A 25,065-nucleotide genomic window follows, 5' to 3' on the forward strand; every position below is an offset into this window, starting at 1 on the left:
TAACATCATCGATAGCAGTTAGATCTCCAAGCTTACCTGCATAATTAATCCTTAAGGATCTACCTACCTGGTAAATAGGTAGGCTGCGCTGTCTCGATATCATTCTAGTTGTCATTGATTCGGTACCTAGCTTTCTAAGCCCGATCATACCGGCATTCTCGCGGGTTCATGATAGCTTCGGTTGCAGATTTTAGTTGTCTGACCAAGTTGTTTTCTCTTTAGTCGCCGAGGCTCGCCGAAGTTTGTGTTATCCTGCAACTCGTTTCATACCTCATTTGGAATTTATACTACCAAGTAAGCGAGGTTGGATGAATCTCAAGATTCCTTGACACACACAGGTATCTACATAGGAGGTTATACTTAAGCATGTGATAGTAAATTGATGATAGCGAGTTTGTCAAAATCGAAGCATACCTAGGTAAATTTGCGGTTTCTTTCGAAGACTTACCTATCAGCCTACCTCGCTACCTACTTACGGAAACATGTAGGCGCCCAGGGAAATTCATCTTTTCCGTCGCTTCCGCGGCCTCTAATTGGCATCTCGAAACGTCACTCGCTCTGCAACCGATCGAACGGTACGTGTCACTCGATCGTTTGCCGTATGCAAGCGCCCGCCGGCGTTGTTTGTCTAACTGTCTAATTTCTACACAGGCGCTGTGAACCCAATCCCGCCTCTCGCCCTGCTGCATTAGATGCGTTCCAGAAACAGGCCGTGTACGAACCTTGCAATATGCCAGATTTGCATTAAAGTATGACCACCTCATGACCTGCACCTGCACGCATTGCCTACCTGGGTTTTCTACACGCATCCGAACCGTTCTTATGCTTTTCATGGGCGTTTCTGTTCAACTCGTGTAAATTATGTAGTATGCGTCTGTATGCTGTAGAAATCAATGGCTCAAAACAATGTGCGTAAGAGACGCGCGTCACATGCCCGACTAAATTAGGTAGGCGTCCTGAGAATCGGTGACTTGTCACTTTTGCTTTCCTTATTATAAATAATTTGAAATCTCTCTTTTACTTCATGATGTTGACGCCTTTTCCTTCATAATTTGGGAAGGAATACATCCATGGATGACGCAGGGGGCCGCATCTATAGCGATTGCTCACTCTGACACTTCGGTTCCCGGGTACGCCTGCACGGTGACATTAGAGTTGCTTCTGCTGCTTGATGAAATCAGTTGACAGACAAACTTCATACTTCCGGATTGACCTCATCTTAGCCCTGGCCGGAGTAGCTTAAATATCGCCCTTCTTTGGCTCGCTCATTGACAATGTGAGACAAGACCATTGACCACCGTACGGATCTTCGTGAAGATATCTGTAGCAAAAATAGCAAAAATGCCTTGTAAGCTAGCGATAACGTCAATGTCTCTCGGGCGGTGTACCGCGGGCCACTCCCTCGTTCATAAGCTGGATATGGCTCGGCTATACGGTTACAGAGGCGTCGAGCTCTTCTACGAAGACCTCCTAGACGTGGCGCGACAGCTACCCGAAGACACGGCGGTGGACAACGAACTTGAGGCAGCTCACATCATTCGCAGGCTCTGCCAGGAGAGGCGGCTCGCGATCGTGTGCCTCCAGCCTTTCGCACACTACGAGGGATTGCTGGACCGCCAGGCGCACCTCGGGCGCTTAGAGCAGCTCTTGTTCTGGTTCCGGCTAGCGAGAGCCTTGGGTACCGACATGGTGCAGATCCCGTCCAACTTCCTTCCGGCCTCCGAACTTTCAGAAGACCCTCGCGTCGCCGTCGAAGATCTGAGAAAGGTGGCCGATATGGGCCTCCAGCAGAAGCCGCCGATTCGTTTCGTGTACGAGGCGTTGTGCTGGGGTACACGTTGCGATCTGTGGGAGCAGAGCTGGGAAATCGTGCAAGCCGTCGACCGGCCCAACTTCGGCCTCTGCCTCGACACGTTCAACATCGCCGGACGTATCTACGCCGATCCCTCCTCGCCGACGGGCCGCACCCCTAACTGCGACCAGGCCGTGAGAGAATCGATAGCTCGCCTCGTAGCTACCATAGATCTGAGAAAGGTGTTCTACGTACAAGTAGTCGACGCCGAGCGGTTGGCGGAACCGCTGATAGAAGGACACGAGTTCTACGACGCCGAACAGCCGGCGCGGATGAGCTGGTCTCGGAATTGCAGACTCTTTTACGGCGAGAAGGACCGCGGCGCATATCTTCCGGTGGTGGAGATATCTCGAGCGATCTTCCAGGGGTTAGGGTTCGAAGGATGGGTGAGTATGGAACTGTTCAACAGAAGGATGTCGGACGAGGACGAGGTGGTGCCCCAAGAACTAGCAAGCCGAGGCGCCGTCGCTTGGGCAAAGCTTGTCAAGGACATGAAGCTGAGGGTCGACGCCCCTGTCTCCGAGAGGATGGTCGCATGGCTATGATCGGTACAATAACACTATAGTCGAAAGGGAGTTGGGACAATGACGTCGTTGAAGAGGCTCCAATTCGAGCTCCATCCCTTAATTAACGTCTATTGGTATCCATATATTAGGGTAGTACAGCACATACATAATGTTAACGGTCCCGTTTCAATATCTCATTTACCCCGCAGTATGTTTTAAACTACCCCGCACGTACCCCAACACAAGTATATATGACCGATCAAGTTACATTTCCAAGGTTAGGTATCGTTGTAAACATCGATCATTAGCCAATGGTTGATCTCATGTAGTATTTTCTCGAATTATTTTAATCGTTAAGGAATACAATACATTTGTACCTTCTGTAGGTACCTCCTGGTTCAGTTTGAGACAATTCAAGCACACTACCTAGATTCGAGTACATATTTCACATTGGAGTTGGGTATCTCGGGTTACAGCGAGTATCATCCATCTAATCCAGACCCTTAAAGCGCAAGACCCCGTGGGCTCCGTGAGGGCCGAGGTCAACATTTGCTTTACCTTTTCTCCTCTTCTTTTTACTTCGGCTCGTTCCTTCGTCGCTATCAGAGTCGTCGTCCGAGTCTTTGTTTGCTTGACGCTTCGTCGTATTTCCGTTTGCCCTATTATCGCCGCTAGCGCTATCATCGTCATCGTCGTCCGATTCGTCTGCCTCGCTACTCTCGTCTTCGTCGTCGATCCCCCCGCCCCGCAGAGATGATTCTTCCCATATTTTCACCGTCTGCCCTCCGCCGCTGATCATTCGGCCTTGACAATCAAAATCGAGACTAACCACCGCCTCGATGTCGTCATGCCGCAGGCCGCCTTCGACTTCTCTCTTCGCCAGGTCGACGATGCGCAAGCTGCCGTCTCCCACGCCGACGACGACCTTTTTCCCTCTCGCTATGTCGCCGGGGATTTGAACGATGCAGTCGAGGCTCTCGCCGCCTCCTTTTCTGGGATCGACGACGATGCGGTCTTGCTGATCATCCCAGGCCCCTTTGTCCCATAACGTCAAGACTCCCGTGCCGGTGCCCACTGCCACGACGCCGTTGTCGCGGTTCTTCTTGGGGCCCATGCCTTCGACGAAAGCCGTGCACAGAAGCTCGTCCTCCTGGTCGTCGCTGCGTACCAGCACGCCCCTCCGCAGGTCCGTGACAGCTAGGGTCGTACCGCCGGTAGAGATCCACTGTTTGCTGTATCCGCTCGTGCTCTCGCCGGAGGGCGGGAGCGGAGTGATGCTCGACACGAAGTCGTCGTGCGGGAAGTGGGTTTGCTGCGGTTTCGACGCCGCGAGCGCGCCGTCCCGCAGGTCGAGGAGGTGCAGGGCGCCCGAGTCGCAGGCAAGCAGCAGCGTCTGAGGGGAGAGCACGTGGAGCAGCGAAGGGGAATCCGGAATCGACTTCTTCGACGGGATAGCGATCTTGGAGGCGACTTGGCCGGTCGTCGGGGAAAAGTGTTTGAGGAGGTAATCCGTGCCGGCCGAGTAGAGGGCTGTTCGAAGTTCAAATTAGATGCTATCAATAGAATACCTAGCGCGTAAGATTAAACAAAAATTTACCGGAGCCGTCGTTGCTAAAAGCTAGAGTGCGGCAGCTGCCCTTGTGTCGCCTAGTTCGCCATATGGTGTCGATAGTCGCTTTACCGTCCGACAGGGTGCTGACGTCGACGTCGTCTTCGCTCAGCCGGTCCGCGGAAGGGAGACGGAAGCATTGGACATGTCCCGACGCGAGACCGACTCCTAGGAGAGGTTCTGTCGGGTGTACGGCCTGCGTGAAGAGGTCGGCGCTTAAAGGTAACGTGCAGAGATTTTCGAACATGACGGGCGCGTTTCCGATTGACGGCGGTTGGAGCGATTAAGAGCTTAGTTCGAATTTCAAATTCAAATGAACATCACCAAGATACAGTTTCCATCACGTAGCAATTGAACAAGCGGAATAAGATATTAATTGAGCGAGACCAAGACGAAAATAAATTGTTGTTGATATCCGGTAAAAGCATAATATGAGGAACGGAAGCTGTTATCGGTCTTATCGCCGCTACACGTAAAAGCATAATCCCCCTTTAAATGGATTTTACCGCTACCATGGTTCAGTCGCATTTTACGCCGCAGGCTCGCATTAGGTGCCGCGGAATTTACTTTATTTCATCTACTTTATTTCAAATCCTCTGTAATGTTATGATGATGTTTGAATAGGTCTCGTATGCACTCTTGCCATCCATCACGACCTTTTCTACGAGTCGGACTCCCCTATGTAATCTACTAGTACATATTAGTACATGGTATAACCCGGATACATGACGCCTCATCTTATCTTCTTAATAATAGGTAATTTACACCTCGACACCATTCTCAGGTACGGTATGCCAGCTAGCTCGGCCTCAGCTTTCCTCTCCGGCGTTCGGAGCCGTTACTTCGATGCCCTCCAGGAAGGCGCCTGGGTAGCCTTCAGTCGTCAATAACCTGTATCCTGGGCAGCTTGGTTTGCTTGAATAGGCAAAGCTCGGCCGGACGAGATCGTCTTCGAACTGCTCAGGTATAGCATATGTGGCTAGGTATATTTTTGTCGTCGTGATTAAGATAGGACGGGCATGTCGTCTTCAGTCAGCTGGGGGCTTCTGAGCGTACCAGAAGAAGTAATCAAGGTATATGTGGGCGGTCGTCGTCTGCAATTCCTCTTGGGCGTTGGCCACGAACTCCCTCATCTGCTGCGGAGACTTTGAAAGCACTGGGAATACTATAGGCGCGAGTGCGTCTATGAGATCCCCGAACACCGACTTCATATACAACCCGACTAATCGAAGCCGCTTTGCCTATCCTCTGGTGTTAGACCGCGGTGAATAAAAAGTCTCCCAATAACCACGGACATATGGCGGGCTTATAAAGAGAATCTACGGTACCTTCGGCCAGATCCCAATAGGGACTTTGAATTTCTTGCACTCGATGTTGACGAAGCCAATCTGTCTCAGCACCTCGTCCATGCTGTTGGCGATGGTCCATCTTATCCCACGCTTAGATAGCGCTTCGGCTGTCATATCGTAGAATTGGGTGAGCAGGGAATCTGCCTGGAACGTGTCGTCGTCGCATTTCAAGATTCCGCCGAAATCCTGAACTTCAATCCAGCCGCCTGGCTTGAGGTGCCTTTCGGCGCTCCTCTTTCAGTATCCGCTGCTATACTAGATTGAGGTTTGGTGAATAAAACTTACCTAAGACTCTGTCTGCACACTCCGGGCGGATCTTGCGTTGTCGGGAAGACCTGGCGGATGTGCACGAGATCCCAACCGTCGCCGTGGGCCCACTCATCTTCGATGTCGTCGATGATGAACCTGACGTTGCTCGGGACCCAGAAAGGTTGGATAGGGCTCAAATCGCATCCTACGACCTCGGCCCCGGGGAACATTTCGGCAACTGCGATAAGACGACAGATGTGAACATCCGTGGTCCCGGGTCATGGTAATGATAGCTTCGACTCACCTTCTATAGCCCATGTTCCCGTGCCGGTGCCCAGGTCGATTATTTTCCGAGGGTGGTCGCCGATCGGCGCGAAATAGTTCTTACCTCTAAGATATCCGTCAGCGCCTGGGTCCGGAGCGTAAGGATTTGCTCGGTAGTTCATGATATACCTCGTAAGTTCCAGGATTGCGACATGTTTCATGTCTTCTCTATTTTGTTCCGTCTCGTCGTTGGGGATAGGATCTAGCCTCAATTTAGGTTAGCCCCGAATATCGACGAATTTTGCCGCAACTTTGAGTAGACCTCGAAGTTGTCAAAAGCGCTCGAGACATGCAGCATGCAGGTTTAAGATAGCCACGAAGCGGGGAAACGAATGGGAATATGCCTACATGTTCCGTACCGATACTTGTGATACTAGCATAGGCGAGTTAGCGATACATCCCGACTATATTAGAACGGTTCGGTAGGTACTCTTCGGCCGTTCTCGTAAGAGTGCCGGTAAATGGACGAGGAAACGCTGCCGAACATGCTCATCGACGAAGCGTCAAAATCCGAGGTCTCGAACTCGTCATCCTGCACATCTTCGGGCCCGGCGACTGCGATTTCGCTACCGCTTCCAACGATCGTGTCCGAACCCCACGCGTCGTCGGGGTCCCAGTTAGATTCCATGATAGAGTTAAACTGCCGGCCACGTGCTGGTCTCATATGTATGGTCTAGATATTTTGCGATATACCTAAATTCAGAGGAATAGATATAAGATGGTCGAAAAGCACTAACAAAGACATGAAATAGGACACCGAGCGACAAAGAAGCTTGCGTGGAAGCAGAAATGGCATGGTACTCTCGCGGATAGTCGAATATGAAACTATTTTCGGGACCCAAAAAGGTTCTCCGGGCACTTATACCGCTAGAACGGATTGTCATTATGTGAATCTGCAGGGGTCGATATGCGGCAAGGCGGACTCTACAGGTATCTTCGAATTACCACATCACCTTGCATTGCAGGTGCCAAAATTAACCGTAAGGATATGGGGTGGCTCATTTTACCAGCAGTACGGTAGCGTACACGAACTGCTTAGGTCGGTATGCTTAGATAGGTAAGCATATATTAATTGCTTCGAGAAATTGCGGTGGAATTTACTAAGAAATTCTGCTGTATAGGTAAGCTACGAAAGTGCTGTGAGAAGGAATACAACGCGGGGGGAAGAGACTTAGGATCTCCGATCATCCACTTGATACTAATGCAGGGGGTATGTAATATAACTCATTAGCAGCTTCAATATCTCCCTTTGAAAGCTATGGATTGGATAGAAGACAGGTTACGTATGAGAGGATGGATTCGATGGATTCGTCAACATTTGATTTACGCATCCACAAACTCGTGATCTTCAACGCTGGCAACATAAAAGGGACTGAAGAAATTCAAAAATAGATACCAATATATTCAATCAAGATATTTATAGGTACATACCATGGCAATTATTTTCATTATATTCCCTGACTTCGACTATAAGATCCGCCTTAATACCTAGGTATTCGATATAAGCATAAGCGACCTTCAATTGGACGATATTCTGATGATGTCGATTTTAATAGGTACCTTAATTGCATACAGGTACATATTCCCCAATTACCACGAAGATCACTGGGCATGACAACTTACGGTGTCTCCTTCTATACGCCTCTGGCCTACTAATTATACTTTTATTATATGAAAAGAAGGAACGACTTATGAAGCACTTTTCTCTGTATAATTCTGAGTACCTAGTACCTAAGTCATCTTCCGAGGAACTTGGAAGTTGAAATAATATGATTTGGTCCCATTCAACAACATTTTCTTAACTCTTAGTCGAAGCCAACATGGCTACCACCACTTTGCGAAGGACTATTTTCACATTACTCGCACTAACCGCCGCCATGGCTTCGGCAATGGCACCGTTGAGAAACATCATGTATCTCACAGGGCATGTCCGAACCCTCCATCCTCTATTTTTCTGTCCTAACGGCGGGCTTCTAGGCAACATCCCATAGCACCGGATTTAGCTCTGAGCTCGCCTATCACTCACGTAGCCATGGCCTTTATGGGTCCCGACATCTTCAATCAGGAACAAGCTAGTTCAACTTGGCCGCTGTTCATGTCCGTCAGCGAGGCTCGTTCCAAATTCCGCCCGGGCACCAAGATGATGGTTGCCATCGGCGGCTGGGGTGATTCGGCGGGGTTCGATACCGCAGCGCGGACAGACGAGAACCAAGCTCGATTCGCTCGCAACATAGCCGCCATGGTTCGTGATACAGGCGCCGATGGTAAGTTCAACATACCTAACCACTAATTCAGTCTCCTATCCATTATTCTAACAGCTCGCACGTAATAGGTGTCGACATAGACTGGGAGTACCCCGGGTAGGTTCTACTCCGGTGTTGAACGGAAGTAAGTATAGAGCGGGGCTAATATCGAAGAACCAAAGAGGCAACGGCGAGGATTGGAAAAAGGTCCCCAACGAAGAGAGAGCCTGGGAGGTTGCGGCGTTTCCAAAACTGCTCGCCCAGATCCGGAAGGCTCTCGGTCCTGACAGGCTCATCTCGGCAGCGGTACCAGGCCTTCCGAGAGATATGCTCGCCTTCAAACCCGAGACTGTCCCTCAAATCATGGAGTCTCTTGACTTCTTAAACGTCATGGCGTACGATTTGATGAACCGCCGCGACAACGTAACCAAACACCATACCGGTGTCCAGGCTAGTCTAGACTCTGTGCATGCTTACATGGCAAACGGTGCGGCACGCGACAAGATCAACTTGGGCTTCGCCTTTTATGCCAAGTATTTCCTCACCGAGCGCGCGCCGTGCGTCAAGAACCCAATCGGCTGTCCTACGGGTCTGATGGAGGACCCGGTGACGGGTGCCGACCTCGGTCGGGCGGGTTCTTTTTCGTGGCATGACGAAGTCCCTCAAAATGTCAAGGCATCCTTTGACAAGGCTATGACGCAGGGGCGTTATGACGAAGTTGGCGGCGGCTACTACTACTGGGACGAGCAAGAGGCTATCTGGTGGACGTTTGACACCCCAGTAGCCATCGCTAAGAAGTTTCCCCTCATTGTGGAAAAGGAGAGGCTAGGTGGCGTGTTCGCGTGGGGACTAGGCGAAGATGCGCCGAAATGGGATCATCTCAAGGCGCTCAACGCCGGCGTGAAGAGCCTCTCCGCCAGAAAGGAGGAGCTATGAGATTGTCCATGTTATCTTGATGAGAAGGGTCCTGATGAACTAGCATGCGTTAGTTTTCCTGCTTAGACTACATATTTATGCAACAGAAATCCTGCACTGCTTATGCCGGCTAGGAAATGCAGACTTTCTTATGCGATCATGATGAACCCTCACGACTCAAAGCGATGTACCTAGGGAAGTCCGGACTCCGGACACCCGGACTAACATGCTTGCTGTTAATTGCCTAGGTGGGTATTTTCTGAGCTGTTATATACATAATTCATGCGACTTCAAGCCATTATTTCTCTGATATTTGTAGTACCATGTTGTCTCCACTACTCCTAGAAAATATTGAAGCAATTGGCATAGTACGTCACGGTAGCCGACCAGTCCGAGAAGATACCTTGAACACCAACCTGCCGCGCTAAGACGTCGATCAACCTGTACATGTCGCCGTCCCTGTGCGTGCCGTTGGTGATGGTCGAATAATAGTAGTCGCCGGCGGCTGCGGCTTGAGCTAACGGCCCGGAACGCTCGAGCGACCACGTTAGGATCTTGAAGCCCAGCTTTTTCGCCGCCGTCGCGTAGGAAGAAGGGACGTATTCGTTGTTCTCGCCGAGGGAGACGAGGTACTGGAGCGGCGGCGCGATGACCTGCACGCCAGCCTCTTTGTAGAACGACAAATTAGCAACGGCGGCCGGGAACGTCCCCGGCGTGTCGCCGCTCTGGTCAAGAAGTACGGCTTGCTTCCCGAAGGCTGGATCGGCGCGGAGCCAGTATGCCACGTCCGCAAACGAGAAGCTCTGCAGCCAGACTCGCGACGGGTCGATGCCCGCGGCTCGGTACTCGTCGATCACCTGCTGCGCGTACACCTCCTGCGTGTAGTTGCCGTCGAACGGCATCGGCACGCGCGGCTGCTTGAGCTCGGTCGTAAAGTCGCGGCCGCGCGAGTCGACGAGCTCCAGAAACTCCTTGTGCGCGAGCACGGTGCCGCACGTGGCGTACAGATCGGTCCGCCACGCGGGGGTCCCGCGCAAGTAGTCCTCGGGCGTCGTGGCCGAGGCGTTGTACCCGTCCATCTTGCCGCAGAGCGACTTGAACTCGGCGAGCGTGATGTCGCTCGTGCAGCAGTACGCGCTCGCGGCGGTGCCGTTGCCGTCGGCCGCCGCGAACGGCGTCGTGCACTTGGCGCCCAGGGCCGTCGCGACGATATTCGTCGTCGTGTGCAGGTCGCACTGGTCGTGGCGGCAGACGAGCTGGCGGTCGCTAGTGAACGCCACGTCGCACTCGAGGATGCCGGCGCCCATGCGCATCCCCGCCTCGGCGGACTCGCGCGTCTCCTCGGGGAACTGCAGGCACGCGCCGCCGCGGTGGCCGATGCTGAACTGGCTCGGCCGCGCTACGGCGTCGGAGCACGACCTCAGCTTGTCCTTCAGCCAGCCTTCCTCCATGTCGGTTACCAGGAACTGCGGGCGCGGGCCGAGCTCCGCGGTCCGGAAACGCTGCTGAGTTGGGTTGGACCACGATTTGGGCTTCCACCACTCCGGCGTCTTCGGTAGGGCGGATGCCGAGGCCGCGGCGAGGCCGATGATGATGGCAGACGCTGCTTTGAGATGCATGGCGACGCAATTGATACTGGTTATCGTTATATGGCTGATCCGAGGAGACGAAGGACGGAAGAAGGCCTGACTGTGTGGGCTTGGCGCTAACACACAGACCGGATCAAGACGTCGACAAGACGGAAGAGCTGATGGCAAGGCTCTCTTATCAGGTTTTCCAGCTTGATGACAGCGCCAGCGTTTGCCAAGTCGGCGTAGCAGAGATCGACAGGAAATTCCGAGTCGATCCTTGATGCGTTAGGCCATTGTCCAATGAAAAGAAGCAGTGAAAGAACATGATCCGCTACGGTGCCGTGGTAGGACTTCGGTTAGCTAGTAAATTTAGGATTAAGCTTGCATTTGTTGAAGTTCCTTTCTTTTATGTATATTGATAACAAACTGACGCCCGTCGGAGATAAGTTATGAATATCTCGCAACAGCAAACACCAAGTTCGCCATCTAGGACTATGATAAGAAAACTAGAGGCCGGTAAGATCTAGTCAACCGAGGTTTGTTTGGGCTATGATTGTTCAATTGTTACATTCGGACGAAACGTGGAACGATATTCGTACCTTACATTTTGCATACATGTAAATACCATTGAGGCTTGGTATGAGGGCACGTGGGTGCCCCAATACAGCGGAACCCACGAGCATGAGTGGGAATTAAGAATTAAGCGTGCTGCAACGCCGTGTCGCGATTTGCTGGCTAAAGAGTAGCCAAGGTCGACATCAGATATTATAAGGGTTCATTATGTTGTATAAGTCAGGATTACCCTCGCACATAATTAGGCTGAATTAAGTCTGGATTATGGGGTAATGCCCATTATTATAACTTCGATTAATTAACGTAAATTTACATGTTGATAAGTTTTTATTTGCTCGTTTATCGTTTCGCATTAATTATTGAAGATTTTTATTTTATATTAACGATACTTCATTACAAGGTAGGTACGAATTTCAGTTAAAGATCGGGTATATAAGCACTCTAGTATATCTTATTACAATAAACATAATACTACCTATATTCTTCAGCATACATTATTTCGCTATGTCGGCCTTTATTGACCCTTGCATCTTAGCTCCCCCTTCCAGCCAGCTTCCTTCTAGCCAGGTAGTCGATACACCTTGCCCTCGTCGGCGCAAGGGACGAGAGACTATTGGAACGTTACTTGTAACAGGGAAGGTGTTTTCCAAGTAGTTGAAACCTGGGCCAAGAACGATAGGTTCACTACACTTTTTATCGGATTAAATAATTCGTTTCGCTTAACCTGGCTCAAGAAATTTAAAAAGGAAGTTCTTATAAGGCCAAGACTTTGACACTACCTTCTTCCGTACTACTTCTGGAAGTTCACGACACGTATGCAATACTTCGACATACAGGTCGCAGCGGGCGGCGCAGCTCCCAGCGATGCTAACACGATGGCTGAACTGTGGTTGACATCGTTTGTACTGTGTGGGCAACCTCATAGACCTCTTATCAAACTGGACTTAGCGTGGAAGTTGAGACTGTCGCGATAAAACTCATCGAGTAAATACAGATTTGAGGGATCAGCATCTCGTTATAACAAGGGAAGATCATTGGATTTATGCGAGAGCCGCAAATACATCGTATCAACTCTTGTTCATTAAAGCAATCCCTACGTCCTTCCGGTCTTCATTATCCATAACTTCAAAGCGATAAGAAATCATTAACCCCTTTTTCTAAAGATACGTAGGTATGAATCAGAACGTGACTCCCGTATATTATCAAAATCGTAGTGTTGTCGATAATCCACTAGTTCAGAAATAGCACCAGAGTTAAGAATGTTTTAACATATTTATTAGGTGAAAAGCCAACAAGTATGGGGAGTATGAGAAACATGTAAGATGGGAATGGTCGAGAGCAATTAGCTTTTCTCGCTGCCTTCCTTGTCTGTGGGAGGGTTGACCTTAGCACTTGCTGGGTTTTCGACGTCTCCGGTCTTTGATCTACGTCCTCTTGCTTTCTTCAAGAAATCCGTGATACTTTGCATTGGCCCTTTCAAAGCCTTTCCTAAAGCACTTCCTATTCGCCTCATGTTCAAGGCCAATATTGTAAATCCTATAGCGAATGCCAGCGAAATTGTGACTGGCAAAGAGCTTATTAGTGAAGAAGCAATTTGAATTGGCAGTGCATTTGCTTACAAGTATACTTTGATACAAAGGAGATTGAGAGCATTTGACTCGGACCGGAACGAGGGAACTCGGCGATGTTGAGGGCGAAGAAGCTAGTCATGAACGAAAGTGGAAGCTAGCATAACATAGGTACATTAGCTTGCTAGCGTTTTATGGACGCGTCCTGGGGAAAGACTCACAAACACAATCGTGATGACAGTGAATGCCATCAATGTCGCCCCTTGTCTATCGGTCTTCTTGTTCAGCTTCAAAATCTGCTCGTTGAGATGGTTTGTTGTTTCTTCCTCGAGCACATTTGCTTGCTTGTTTTTGAGGTCCAGTAACTGCTTTATCTGTTTCATCTGGTATTAGCCACCACACTTTCGTGGAATATCTACCTAGTATAGAAGTGTAGAGTTAGAAAATCACGTACAGCTTCAGACGTCTTCTGGGCGAAGTTCATCAGGTTTTTTACTTCGCCAAGGTTGTTCTGAACAACTGCGAGGGGTGATGAGTGGCCGAGTCTGTCGTCCACCATGCTCTTGTGGTTCACGCCCTTTTTAGTGAGCTTGCCTTGGCTCTCCACCATACGATGCATTGTTTTGATGACATTCTGTTGCGTCGTGAAGACGGTTAACATGATATTCAGCTCATCCTGGATATCCTTGATTTCTTTTAGGTTCTTTATGTCTTGTTCGATGTTGACCAATTGTTTCAAGATATTTTTGCGCTCTACTTGTTCATCGCTTAGGTTTGCCCTGGATTTCTTGTTCGGTTTCTTCAAATCATCGATTGCCTGTTGGAAGCCTTGAAACTGTTTTGTTTCCTTGTGGGTCTAAGAGTTGATATTGTCAGCGTAATGCAGTTAGCAATACATAAATTTAGATTAGGTCACTTACGAGGTCAGCAATTGACGATGAGTAGATATCGTAAAATTGGATCGAGTCGTCTCGGCGGCTTGTCCTATCGAGATAAATTCTTCCACATTCCGCAGCGATAATACGTGCTAAGTCATAGCCGTGCCTCGGGGGCATATTGGAACATGTCGACATAATATTGTCGATCAGAGCAGTGGTCCGCTTTGGCCTATCCGTAACAATTCTGTTGCTCCTTTGGGGGAATGCCGTGATGACCGTGCCGGGTAATTGTCCGCATGGAGGAAGCACCCACATCCAGAGCTGATCCACCATTGTTAAGACTTCCTTGATTTTATTATCCACGCCTTGTTGTTTTCTGTTGTAATATCTCGAGGCAGTCTGGTCCCCGTCTCGATCGGAGGTATCATCTAGTGTGTGGTAGTAATACTGATCAAGCGTTCGCCTAGGGTGTAAGGGGTGTTGCTGGTCTAGGTACATCCAATACATCTTCTCAGTGCCGTTTAGCCTCGTCTGAGGATTTTTCTCGAGCTTTTCAATTTCGGCGATCGCTTCTTTTCTACTGATCTCCTCATATTCAAGCGGATTCATTTTTCCTTCTTTTTTACCTTCGTTCACTTTCACCTTTACCTCCTTTTTGTCCGTTATCCTCTTTAGCTTCTGGAACTCATCTTTCCTTTCCCAGTGCAAGTATGGCATCTAAAGGAAATGTTAGCATATCGCAGTGTTTGCGATGAGATGGGATGATTCCTATCTCACAAAAAGTACGAATCCCTGGGAAGGAGGCGTGCCACTAGGCTTTCTTGTCTTCGGTCCGTTCTCTTTGGTCTTGGCTCTTGCTTGTAGCGAGGTCTCCATGGCATCTTTAGTAGATGCGTTCCCATTCCCGGCTTCGGTCAATATGCCCTTGTTCGTCGCGGCTCTTGCTTGCTTTTTAGCTATGTCTCATGTTAGCAACCGTAATAAAGTCTCACATCCAATATAGAAGTCTTATGTTCGTCTACCGGTCATGCTCACATAATTGCGATAATAACTGGCAATCTGGCCTCATGAAGCGCGAATGATATGGCCATGGCTTATGCGTGCGATGTTGGTGGCCCGTCCAGTTCTTGTTGAGGACATTCCTATACAGTGTCTGATGCTCGGGGCCAGCCTCACCATAGTGTTTGGCCATGAGTATCTGCTCAATATTATTAATACGTACGCGAAGAGAATATTTGTCTCGTGGCGGACAGACCTCGACCCATCTCATCTTCAGAACTAGTTAGCATAATGAAAGCACGTATTGGTAGCAAACGGCTATGACTTACGTTGTTCGCTGGAAGGTGAAGCCATTTGCAGGAAAGAACAGCGTCTTTTGGAACGGTATCTCCGTTGTCCAGCAGGTCTTGCACCTTCGGCGTGTCGGACCGCAATTCGCTTTCGTCCTTTTCTTGAAAATGCACGACGAGCGCCCTGAACTCGCCGTCGACAACACCGCTAGAAGCAAGGCGCTCTGTCGCAAGCTGTCCGTCGTTTCGTTTGCTTTCAAGTATATCCATGACTCTTCTATCTATTATGTTGGGATCATTCTGTAGTGCTTTAGTGTCGCGACTGGTCTCCACGTCGGCTCCGTATTCCAACAGAACTTCCACGACCTGGGCGTGGTTATTTGTAGCGGCATAGTAAAGTGGTGTCCGGCAGCTCTTATCTTGCGAGTTGACATCAACATGATGTCTGTCTCTAACATCATCGTGGCTGCCTTTGGTAGGACCTTGAGGAATCTCCTGGGATTTCGTCTTAACTTCCACCCTTTTTTCGGGACTCTTCTCATCCTGCTTCTGCTTCCCCAATGTTCTCTCTTTAAGTGATTCATGCCTAGGCTTGACTGTCGCCGAGGCGAGATTGAGTGATAGTAAACTGTTCACAACCGCGAGATGTCCCTTTTCTGCGGCCAATGACAGCGGTGTTCGGCCAACCTTGTCCTTCCAGTCAGCCGTGGCTTTCTTCTCCAATAATGCCTCCACCGCGCCCTTGTTGCCATTCTCCGATGCCCATGATAACGCTGTTCTACGATTGGCATCGCACGCATCAACACGAGCACCCTGTTGCAAGAGGACTCTGATAGTTTCGCTTGCATCTTCTCTTTTACTAGCCGCCGCCCAGGAGAGCGGAGTGCGATCATGATTATCAACCGCGTCCCAATGCATTTTCTCATCAGTCAAATACTTGAGTACCGCAATGTCTCCTCTCTCTGCAGCCCAAGATACCACTGATCTTCCTTCAAGGTCCCGCGCATTGAGGTAATGCTTAATAGTCGACACAATACCCTTATCCGCTTCAGGAGATAAACAATAACAGAGAGCTTCCTCGACCGCACGAGTTCGAATGTATATTTCCTGCCCTCGCAGTTCACTTGTTTTCGAAGTTGGTTTGTATTCGTGCTTTATGATAGCTTCCAGGATCTCAGGGTTACGAGCAACTATGGCAAGGAACACTGGTGTTTCCCCTCTAAAGTTTTTCGAATAGAGGTCGCTATGGGCCTTGATGAGTTCCTGAACTACCTGAGAGTGTCCATAAATGATAGCGCATGCAAGCGGAGTGTCGCCGTCATTGTCTTGGGAATTGATATCTCTCTGTATCTCACACAGCCTCTGTACCAACTCCAAGTGACCCTTCTTTGCTGCCATTGAAAGAGGCGTATGTCCGAAGATGTCTTCCTCGTCATGCTTTGCTCCCCTTTCTAGCAGAAGGTTGAGTGATTCGATGAGACCTCCACGAGCCGCGTAATGTATTGCGGCCCGGTTGCGGTTGTCCAGAGAATTAATTCGGTGTTGTTCGAGAAGTGTTCCGATATCGAAGCTCGGGACGGGATATTCCACGGCCCAGGACAATAAAGATCGACCAGTTGGATCAATATAACTGGCTTCCGTGATACGATTGAGCAATAGAGAAACGACCTCAATCCGATCTTCCATGGCTGCGAAGTTCAGGGGGAGTCGTTGTGCGAAGTCTGGGAGCTTTTCGTCTGCGCCACTCTCCAGCAGGAGTTTCACGACTTCTTTGTGACCCTCCTCGGCAGCCAAAGATATCGAGGTCTGGCCATACTCCGACTCTCGATCATCGAGATGCTGCCGGATTTTTTCATTTTCCAGCAACAGTCGAACAACCTCAAAATTTCCCTTCTTGGCAGCCCAATGCAATGGCCCTTGTGAAACTTCGTCATTGATTTCAACGTCTGCGCCATGTGCAAGAAGAAGCTCAACGATTTTCTCGTGGCCAGCCTCAGCAGCAAAAGATATTGGAGTCTGACCCGTTGAGTTCTGCTGGTTGATCTTAGGCTTTTTCTCCAACAATAACTCGACGATATCTAGATGACCATTCCAAGCTGCCCAATGTAATGGCCCTTGTGACCATTTATCCGTAACCTCGACGTCTGCGCCACGTTCTAGCAGAAGGTTAACAATAACTTTATGACCGTTCTCGCTAGCCCAAATAATCGGGGTTTGGCCATAGTTAACGTCCTGGACGTTTAAGTCGATTTTTAGGTCGGTATTTTCGTCGGGCTCTTTGAGAAGCTCTTTCAGCTTCTCTACGTTCCCTTCTTGAGCATATTTGAGAACTTCCATACTATCCATATCTTGAGTACTGTGGACCAACGGATACAATTTGGATCAAGGTGCTAGAATGGACCAAGTCAGATTTTCACAATGCGAAATAGTGATGGGTATGTGATCAGGCTGACGGCTGTGGGGGGGAAGGCCAAGAAATCGAGCAACAAAATCTACGTGGCTGTAGCATCATACTTGACACAAGCGAGTCGTCTTCGGCCGGCTCTTATCATCATTTGTCCAGTAATATTGCGGAGGCTGTGATGTAGAGAGCTAGGGTCTCGAGCATCTCGAAATGACTTGTCACCCCCCTCCCCAAAAAAAGAAAGATCATCAAATTTTAATATCGTTAAAGGAAAGTATAGGAAAGTATAGGTAATAGAGCGTGGGCTCAATCACAGCTGCATGAAGGTGGCTAGCTGAACCCATCAGCTAAGGTCCCCGAAACGCCGAGGACCCCGGAGATCCTGGTTGAGCCTCACCTCGGATCTAGTTCGAGATGAACTGTTAAGTTAGATTTATGTACTTAAGGCATCGCTATGAACAGCTTAAGCTCACGCTCGTTGGAGAAACAGCTTTGATTCTACCGGACGTCGTTGCGATGCAGTGCTGAAGGTAGGTAGCAAAAATGCTAAATACGGCAATGGGGGCCGTAAGTTTTTCAGCTGTAGTAGTAATCATACATCTGTTGACATAACGGAGAGCCTTGTTGCCAGGTATGTAAATGTCAAGTTGGCCTTCGGCAGACTGGGATGGCAGGATAAGCAGAGCACCGTGCCTGAATAGGCAATTAGGAAAAGTGCTGACGACAGGAGGAGCAGCTGAAGAATGATTTACGTTAAGCCAGGATGCGACCTCATATCTTGAATTTGCACTTGTGTATCAGTGGTCTGACAATCGGACTTGATGCATTGGTGTGAGAGACGACGTTCGTTGAAGTACTAGCACTGGCTTGTGGCGCTTCCCCGTGCCTTCGGCACTGCGCTTTAATAGGTAGGGAAACGAGCAGCGATTAGGACGACAACGTTGTGAACGCTGGAGTTGCCAAACCCTATATAGAATTAGCAACTAACAAGCCTTGTTTGTTAGAGTCATGCTAACCTACGATGTTCTGCGTTGTTACCGCTACTTATCATAATGACATGGTTGTATCTGCCGTGGATCGACGAATTTGGCAATTTAAGCCGGGGTGGTTGAGTCCTGACAACGATGCTTCAGGTCCTTGTATCAAACATTGACAATCCCGAAATCCATGGAAGGCTATATTCATCTTAAATAATTAACTAACTACCTATTACCTAGTTAGATCCGACACTGGAAATTCTTGGGACGTATTACTCACTTGGTGTCCAGAAATATTGCTTCAGCTGTGGAATGTCGCTAGGTACACACAATGTTACAAGTTTGAGCTGGCGTGCTTTGCTCTTCTCCTGACCTATCTGAAATACGGAAGATTGAGCTAGAAGCCACTACGAGATCGGACCCCGACCGAACGTTACAATGCTAGTGATGAGAAAATGTCGACGTATCTTCCACCTCTACCGGCGAGCTTTGTGGTACAGGCATGTGCATATCTCTTGCGTGCGCGGAATTGGGTGTCTGGGAATAGAACCCCTGGTGCGTGGCCGCATCTCCTCCGCCCATCTCGATCGGATGTTTAGGTTGCGCGTGTAGCTCATGTATCTCGTGGCTCGTAGCCTTTATCCTCCTCTTCTTCTTGACATATATCAACGCGATGGCAAGCAGCAACGCCAGGACCCCGAGAGAAACACCAACGCCGATCCCAACTTTTGCGCTTTGGCTGAGGCCATTTCGGTTGGCGTATTGGGAACTAGTCGGGATGCTGGAGGTGATATCAGTTGTGTGAGATGTAAGCTGGTTGGTAAGTTAGCTAAAGAAACAGAGACAATCCGTGTTATTTTCGACTTTTCTTACTTGGGCAGTCGTGGATGTTCGGAAATCAGTAGACTGAAACCTCACTTGGATACCGAGCGCATTTATAGCCCCCGTAATACCCGTGATATTCTGAACTACTGTTGTTTGATCATCTGATATTACGTATACCGACGTCAGCGTCTAGGTAGACGGAAGATTCTAGTAGTAGTCGCCCCATCTAGGATGGCCTTCAGATTGACAGGTGTAGGGCATTGCTGTTGGACAGCATGTCTGGATCGTCTCTGTGGAAGCTCCGATTACATTCGAAGCGTTGCAAGCTGGTCGGTAACCGCTAGGGCAGAGTCCGGGAGAGTAATATAGAGCATTTGATGTTAAATACCCGCTGGGCCAACAGCTTCCAAGATCTACAGGCCCTTGAGCCCAGAATTTCAAGTCGTCATCGGGTACCTGATATATACGGGAAGCCTCCGAAGCGCAAGGAGTTGGTGGAACAAATGTCGTCGTTAGCGGACCGATATTACTGCCCATGGTTGGAAATGGCGTTGTGGCAATGGTATTTTCTCCTACCCAGTGAGAACTGTGCCCAAGTCATATGAGAAAAGAAGAGAGGCATATTTAGTGCTGGTAAACCTCGCCGTAGTAACAATTAGGGAGTGAAACATTGTGTAACGACGTGGCTGACACGGGATATTAATGGCAACTCGTGCATATGCCCGAGCCATTCGCTTCTAATTTTATGGTGATTCTAATTAGATACTAGGAGTCAGAAGCTACCTCGATAATAATAGAGCGCCATGCCTATTGGGTATAAATTCAGCATCAAGGGACCTTGAAGTAAGCCACTGTTGAAAAAGATACCTGTTTCAAATACGGTTACACCAACTGGTATTACTCGACGTGGGAAACTCGTTCATTTAACTATCCGGGGTCCAAGTCAAGCCTAAATAGGAGGCACCGCGAGTATAGCTGGACCAAGCACTTCTTCAAGAAGGTATTGTTTATTGCCTTATAAGAGGCATTGCAATCGATGTTCGAAGCGACGTACCATTTTCTACGAGAGTTAGTCAGGTAGGCTGGTGGAACGTACTTTGTAGTCATTACTTTTAAAATCAGGAAGTATTCACATACATAGATGTGGAAAGGATCTCGCGATGTCTGAATATCTGATTCTATCATATCCTTAACGGTACGTAGGTACTTGTATACAATCACAGAAACATATTACCTAATACTTCCACTAAATCTTTGAGCTGGCCAATCAAATTGATCACGCGCCCCTGAGAAAAGATTCTATCCTATTGGACCCCGAAGTCTAAGAACCGGACCAATTACGTCACACCACTCATCCCTGCCCCTCCTAGCCCTATGACGAATGACGGAGGACTGACTTTGTTTTTCAATTCTTAATTCTTACTACTTCCGATTCCCTCTATGCGTTGTATACGGATAGCAGATGCCGGATGGGATTGGGTACTCCCCTGCGTCGACCAATGGCTACGAGTTCCCAGGTTATTTTGTCTTAGGCCGTAAGCGTTTTGCCTAGGCGCTATGCTTTTGTACCTAGCAAATACCGCCCATCACGGCTCAGGTCGACAGGTCGAATGCGCCCGCTCAAGCCCACGTCACGTCACCACTTCGACGCTTTAGCATTCGAGATTCATCCATGGATGTTATTTTCCACTCAGCCCCGTTCCAAGTTTCCTCGCGCACTGGACACCGTTTGGACGAATCGTCATCATCGCACATTGACTCCCCTACCAAGGTTCCCTGTCATGCCACGCCGCGCCACATGTAATGTCTCGTCCATTAGCTCTGATAGTTCCAATATATGTAGGTACGCATTAGGTAGCTTGGGCTCTATAATATATTCGCTGTCCGCCGTTTTCTTCTGCGATTTATTAAATATTCTCACCCGCGTATTTTGTCTCATTCTGTGGGGCTACATCATCTACATCTACGACGTCGCTCTAGCCTGCAACCTTTACATCGCTAAACATAACGCACTTCCACGACTACCTACCTTCACTGCCACAAAGCTCTACATTTAATAGTTGAGAAAAAGAAAGGAAATAGCATTAATCAAGATGGCATTCGGATTTATCCCCATCGTCCACATCGTGGCTGCTATCTTCGCCATTATCGAACTCGGCCTAACAGCATACCGTACGTCTAATAGCTAACAATATATAAATTGCGAACTACCCACCATGTAGATCAGATACGGTGACTAACATCATATCTCCCAACTAGTTGTCAGCGGATTCAGCGGCAACAACAATGGCTGGTACTACTACGACTACTCGCCGCCGCGACTCAACTTCATGGTCTTCAACTCGGTGTGGTCGCTGCTGGTGCTGCTATACGTCGGCGTGGTGCCGCTGTACATGACCAGCTTCTTCCACCGCCTGGCCGCGCTCGCCCTCAACACCATAACCACGATATTCTGGTTTGCCGGATCCATCGCCCTCGCCGTCTTCGTCGGTGGGCCGTATGACTGCCATTCTAACACCTGGTGCGGTGCCGAAGAGGCTGCAGTCGCCTTCGGCTTCTTCCTATGGTAAGTTCTCACCCTTGAAGTTATTCCCGGGATGTTGAAAAGAGGGGAAATACTAAATGTCGCGCAGGGCTCTCTTTACCTTCCTCACCGTCATCGACGCCCTCGACTCTCTGCGGAGCCGCGGTCACAACGCCGGTCCCGCCAACAAGCCGAACGCGTATCCCGGCGCTTAAGCAGTCTCGTCTACTATCCCCAGATACTAGGCGATAAACGATTTCCCCGTGCGCCTATTTTTATCTCCACTCGCGGGAACACGTATTTGAATTTTGGATTATGGATTTAAAATGGAAATAATCGACGGCGTTTTTCTGGAGGCGAGGGGGAGTCGGTGAAGACGGGATAACGAGAATATACCCCTCCTGGACGTTGTCATGAGTCAGCTAACGATTTCACCGGTTTTATGGCCGCCTTTGGCCTAAACCCGGTTCTTAATGAGTTGAACGAGCACATAATTATTACTGTATCCCAAGGCGTACGTATGCGTATGAAATTGGTGCCATGAGTTCTGTTAATTTAATATGAAATTCAAGTGTACCGGAAATGATTCGTATACAATCCAAGATACCTCCCTAGTATTTGTGGATGCATAATGGTTCTCATGTAGATAGGCACTTTGCAATCTTACCATCAACAATAATCAGCTTTGGTATCAGTATTTTGTAACATTACTTCAGTGATTAGAACAATTTAATGTTAGACGGACTATTACACACCATGCCCCTTGAAATTCAGTTACTTACATAATAAGGGTGCCCAACCCCGTAGCGTGGTATCTGCCGGCGTCAAACCTACCTAGGAGTTGCGCCGAACCCTTCAACCCTATTATAACGCCCTTCCGTTATTACCCCGAGAAAAGTACCGCTTTTAGCTCAGGGCTTATTCTTATCTTGGCTACATGCCTTTAAAGCTGCGGTGTAGTCGAAATCTACTCGATGCCAAGCCGTGGCTAAGTTGCCCCTCGGATTGTAGATGCTCTTGTGGGTCTCAGGTTGGGTATTATACGCGTCGTCCGTGGCTTTGACTACTAGGGTGGCCTTCGACTCGCCCTTCGAACCTTTGACCATCTCGGACAGCCCAGTCTCGTATCTCCACCTTTTCCAACACCAAGCCTTATTTCCTCTTTCGAGATTGGTATCGTCGACCAGCTGCGCCTGATCCCACGTCAACCCACCGTCCAAGCTGATATCCACGCGTTGGATTTCTCGCCCGCCGCCCGAATAGGCGTACCCTTCGATCTGGACAACCGAGTTTTGAGTTGATTCGCTGGCCTGACCGCCTGAGGTCTTGTCTGCGGGCTGTACTCTCGTGCGCGTTATGGCGCTCGTGATTGGCATTACTTGGATCGCCTTGTATTTGTCCCAGTCTTGCTTGACCTCGTTCGGCCCGAAACACTTGTAATCCCGGCGTTGCCAAGTAGTGGTGCTCTCCTCGTCACTGACAACGATCTTATTCACCCACTTGACGCACCTTGCTGCTACGTGGCCCGGAACGACGACCCTGACAGGAAAACCGTGGTCGCGCGGGAGAGGCTCGTCGTTCATCTTGAATGCGAGGAGCACGTCGCCCATGGGATCAAGAACCGTCGAGATTGGTATGCTGGCACCGTACGCTTCTAGGCCCGAGAATTGAATATGCCGCGCGTCCTCTCCCGGGTCTTCGAGCGACAGACCGGCATCGGCGAGGACGTCTCGTAACCGCACGCCCTCCCACTTTGCGCAGCTTATAGCGCCGACCGTCCATTGCAAACCGTTCGTCTTCTTCGCGTAGCGGGTCATGTCGCTGCGCCGGTTGCCGGAGCATTGTAGCACGGCCGTGACGGTGTGCTGTTTAAAACGAGCCTTGAGATCCTTGATGCTATAGGTCTTGATGTCGCCGTCGGGTAGTTCAATCGTGATATTGTGTTCTTCTGCCTCGGCGTCTTCTACAACCGGAACCCACATATGGTTTCGAACATAAAAGACCGGGTTCGGCGTAAGGAATGACTTAGTAAGTTCTTGGTTAGGGGTTTCCGCGTTGCAAGGCTTCGCCGTGAGCTGCTTCAGTCTTGTATCTCTGACGGGGTCTAACATGAAAGGATCTTCGATATGCTCCTGCAGCGGTCGTCCGTTCTCTAAATCATCCGGATGGACTTTTCCAACGATATATTGTTCGAGAATTTCCTTTACGTAGGGAGATTTGTGGATAGAAAATATGTCCCAGTACGGTTCGATGCTGCCACCGGCAGCGCGAAGGATGACCTCTCCGCCTGGGTGACCAGGAATCCAATCTGTTATGTCGTATACCTTATCCTCACAAATCACCCACGGCCGCTCGGACTTTGGTCCGTGTGCTTTGACTTCGGCCAGCCGATAACGTGGTAGACCATCACTATCGTTCGGGATGGAATCGGGCGGCGGAAGGTCACCATCTTGGAGATTTTCGAGAGGTTCATTGGTAACAGGCTGAAGGGCGGAAAATAGTATGGTGAGTAGACCGCTACCTGCGGCAAGAACAGGTAGGGGTCTTATACGGCGACGGATGGGGGGCGCCCGTGGTACGGTTCTATACGATGCGGCTCGAAATGTGGATCGAAAGCCTACGAGTCTGATCCGGGAACCAGTTGATTGTCCAGTTCCGAAGTTGTCAAGAAACCCGAGGGTTCGCTTAGGCCTTCTTGTTATGTTCGACAACCCCGACCCAAGACGTTGAGAGATTGGTATCGACATGGTGTCGTTCACCTTCGGGGATTTGCCCTAGATCAGACGGGACTGAGTGGTCTCGGCGATGCGTCCATAGCACTTCACTGTATGGCCACCGCGTCAAGAGACTTAACCTAGTAGAGTTGGTATTGTTGGAACTAGTTGAAGAGACTGTTTATTAGTCTGTAGATCCGCCTCGTTGGATGAATTGACTTGTTGTGTCCAGGCAAGATTGATGTAGGGAAGAAATAGACGTAAGGTGAAATTTAGTACCAGCAACAGCTATGCTGTTTAGGAGAACTATCTCCTAGTTTTAGTATTATCATACGATACGATCAATCTGACGATGGTTGAAGAGTGAAAGAAGATAGAAGTCGAAGACCCGGGGATAATTGGATCTTAAATGCCACGGAACGAGTCAAGGGAATAAGGAAAGAAACCGGAAGGGTATCAATCTTTCGGTTGCCGATTGCCGTCAATCTGTGCCGTATGAGAAGCGGTGACCGGTATAGACGGGATAAGAGACGACAGTGGAATAAGGGGACGTCGGAAGGGAATACGATGGACGGCTCTTAGCCATAGGACCAATTGGTAAAGCTTGCCCGATTCAAGGCTCCATCCAAAACAACCCTACCTCTTTGTCCGCCAAATTCATCTTGCAAATTACTATAGCACCTACTTGCGATTGG

At 49.3% G+C, this 25,065-nt stretch overlaps 9 protein-coding genes across 9 annotated transcripts; 3 read left to right on the forward strand and 6 right to left on the reverse strand.

Moving 5' to 3' along the window:
- Window positions 1-1,087: 1,087 nt before the first annotated feature.
- Window positions 1,088-2,555, forward strand: F4807DRAFT_209497 (xylose isomerase-like protein). The gene has a single exon (XM_047993914.1). It carries the CDS (start codon window positions 1,342-1,344, stop codon window positions 2,395-2,397), a length of 1,056 nt encoding a protein of 351 aa, XP_047851483.1. The 5' UTR covers window positions 1,088-1,341; the 3' UTR covers window positions 2,398-2,555.
- A 6-nt stretch (window positions 2,556-2,561) lies between these two features.
- F4807DRAFT_436518 (WD repeat domain-containing protein jip5) lies at window positions 2,562-4,473 on the reverse strand. The gene is made up of 2 exons (XM_047998968.1): window positions 3,956-4,473; window positions 2,562-3,888 (listed from the first exon to the last, which is right to left on the reverse strand). The coding sequence occupies exons 1-2, from the start codon at window positions 4,212-4,214 to the stop codon at window positions 2,849-2,851; spliced, it is 1,299 nt and encodes a 432-aa protein (XP_047851484.1). The 5' UTR covers window positions 4,215-4,473; the 3' UTR covers window positions 2,562-2,848.
- A 357-nt stretch (window positions 4,474-4,830) lies between these two features.
- F4807DRAFT_469747 (S-adenosyl-L-methionine-dependent methyltransferase) lies at window positions 4,831-6,517 on the reverse strand (the record flags this gene model as incomplete). Its single annotated transcript, XM_048002743.1, has 6 exons — window positions 4,831-5,208; window positions 5,296-5,536; window positions 5,602-5,803; window positions 5,870-6,091; window positions 6,238-6,262; window positions 6,320-6,517. 6 exons carry the CDS (start codon window positions 6,515-6,517, stop codon window positions 4,996-4,998), a joined length of 1,101 nt encoding a protein of 366 aa, XP_047851485.1. The 3' UTR covers window positions 4,831-4,995.
- Window positions 6,518-7,552: 1,035 nt separating this feature from the next.
- Window positions 7,553-9,207, forward strand: F4807DRAFT_209735 (glycoside hydrolase family 18 protein). Its single transcript, XM_047993915.1, has 4 exons — window positions 7,553-7,813; window positions 7,867-8,153; window positions 8,222-8,249; window positions 8,315-9,207. Exons 1-4 carry the CDS (start codon window positions 7,710-7,712, stop codon window positions 9,066-9,068), a joined length of 1,173 nt encoding a protein of 390 aa, XP_047851486.1. The 5' UTR covers window positions 7,553-7,709; the 3' UTR covers window positions 9,069-9,207.
- Window position 9,208: 1 nt separating this feature from the next.
- On the reverse strand, window positions 9,209-11,399 carry F4807DRAFT_209736 (glycerophosphoryl diester phosphodiesterase family protein). Its single transcript, XM_047993916.1, has one exon. It carries the CDS (start codon window positions 10,664-10,666, stop codon window positions 9,389-9,391), a length of 1,278 nt encoding a protein of 425 aa, XP_047851487.1. The 5' UTR covers window positions 10,667-11,399; the 3' UTR covers window positions 9,209-9,388.
- Window positions 11,400-12,441: 1,042 nt separating this feature from the next.
- Window positions 12,442-14,401, reverse strand: F4807DRAFT_209818 (uncharacterized protein). The gene is made up of 4 exons (XM_047993917.1): window positions 13,680-14,401; window positions 13,214-13,615; window positions 12,981-13,133; window positions 12,442-12,916 (listed from the first exon to the last, which is right to left on the reverse strand). The coding sequence occupies exons 1-4, from the start codon at window positions 14,352-14,354 to the stop codon at window positions 12,770-12,772; spliced, it is 1,377 nt and encodes a 458-aa protein (XP_047851488.1). The 5' UTR covers window positions 14,355-14,401; the 3' UTR covers window positions 12,442-12,769.
- Window positions 14,402-18,748: 4,347 nt separating this feature from the next.
- On the reverse strand, window positions 18,749-19,669 carry F4807DRAFT_463032 (uncharacterized protein; the record flags this gene model as incomplete). Its single annotated transcript, XM_048001909.1, has 3 exons — window positions 18,749-19,120; window positions 19,181-19,278; window positions 19,381-19,669. The coding sequence occupies 3 exons, from the start codon at window positions 19,667-19,669 to the stop codon at window positions 18,749-18,751; spliced, it is 759 nt and encodes a 252-aa protein (XP_047851489.1).
- An 888-nt stretch (window positions 19,670-20,557) lies between these two features.
- On the forward strand, window positions 20,558-22,357 carry F4807DRAFT_436552 (membrane-associating domain-containing protein). Its single transcript, XM_047998969.1, has 3 exons — window positions 20,558-21,304; window positions 21,392-21,698; window positions 21,766-22,357. Exons 1-3 carry the CDS (start codon window positions 21,226-21,228, stop codon window positions 21,869-21,871), a joined length of 492 nt encoding a protein of 163 aa, XP_047851490.1. The 5' UTR covers window positions 20,558-21,225; the 3' UTR covers window positions 21,872-22,357.
- Window positions 22,275-24,792, reverse strand: F4807DRAFT_209876 (Oxidoreductase, molybdopterin-binding domain-containing protein). The gene is made up of 2 exons (XM_047993919.1): window positions 24,650-24,792; window positions 22,275-24,534 (listed from the first exon to the last, which is right to left on the reverse strand). Exon 2 carries the CDS (start codon window positions 24,401-24,403, stop codon window positions 22,568-22,570), a length of 1,836 nt encoding a protein of 611 aa, XP_047851491.1. The 5' UTR covers window positions 24,404-24,534; window positions 24,650-24,792; the 3' UTR covers window positions 22,275-22,567.
- Window positions 24,793-25,065: the final 273 nt, after the last annotated feature.

This window comes from Annulohypoxylon truncatum (genome assembly GCF_022578515.1).
Source record: "Annulohypoxylon truncatum strain CBS 140777 unplaced genomic scaffold F4807scaffold_30, whole genome shotgun sequence".
Lineage (NCBI taxonomy): Eukaryota > Fungi > Ascomycota > Sordariomycetes > Xylariales > Hypoxylaceae > Annulohypoxylon > Annulohypoxylon truncatum.

Excerpts from the sequence above, each read along its gene's own strand:
- F4807DRAFT_209876 (XM_047993919.1), bottom strand. The coding sequence starts at position 24,403 with ATGTCGATACCAATCTCTCAACGTCTTGGGTCGGGGTTGTCGAACATA.
- F4807DRAFT_209735 (XM_047993915.1), top strand. The coding sequence starts at position 7,710 with ATGGCTACCACCACTTTGCGAAGGACTATTTTCACATTACTCGCACTA. Across the intron at positions 8,154-8,221 it reads TCGTGATACAGGCGCCGATG|GTGTCGACATAGACTGGGAG; the intron begins GTAAGTTCAACA and ends CGCACGTAATAG. Across the intron at positions 8,250-8,314 it reads ATAGACTGGGAGTACCCCGG|AGGCAACGGCGAGGATTGGA; the intron begins GTAGGTTCTACT and ends GAAGAACCAAAG.
- F4807DRAFT_436552 (XM_047998969.1), top strand. The coding sequence starts at position 21,226 with ATGGCATTCGGATTTATCCCCATCGTCCACATCGTGGCTGCTATCTTC. Across the intron at positions 21,305-21,391 it reads ACTCGGCCTAACAGCATACC|TTGTCAGCGGATTCAGCGGC; the intron begins GTACGTCTAATA and ends TCTCCCAACTAG. Across the intron at positions 21,699-21,765 it reads GCCTTCGGCTTCTTCCTATG|GGCTCTCTTTACCTTCCTCA; the intron begins GTAAGTTCTCAC and ends AATGTCGCGCAG.
- F4807DRAFT_209497 (XM_047993914.1), top strand. The coding sequence starts at position 1,342 with ATGCCTTGTAAGCTAGCGATAACGTCAATGTCTCTCGGGCGGTGTACC.
- F4807DRAFT_436518 (XM_047998968.1), bottom strand. The coding sequence starts at position 4,214 with ATGTTCGAAAATCTCTGCACGTTACCTTTAAGCGCCGACCTCTTCACG. Across the intron at positions 3,889-3,955 it reads TTTTAGCAACGACGGCTCCG|CCCTCTACTCGGCCGGCACG; the intron begins GTAAATTTTTGT and ends AACTTCGAACAG.
- F4807DRAFT_209736 (XM_047993916.1), bottom strand. The coding sequence starts at position 10,666 with ATGCATCTCAAAGCAGCGTCTGCCATCATCATCGGCCTCGCCGCGGCC.
- F4807DRAFT_209818 (XM_047993917.1), bottom strand. The coding sequence starts at position 14,354 with ATGCCATACTTGCACTGGGAAAGGAAAGATGAGTTCCAGAAGCTAAAG. Across the intron at positions 13,134-13,213 it reads CCCAGAAGACGTCTGAAGCT|ATAAAGCAGTTACTGGACCT; the intron begins GTACGTGATTTT and ends CAGATGAAACAG. Across the intron at positions 12,917-12,980 it reads CTGTCATCACGATTGTGTTT|CTTCCACTTTCGTTCATGAC; the intron begins GTGAGTCTTTCC and ends ATGTTATGCTAG.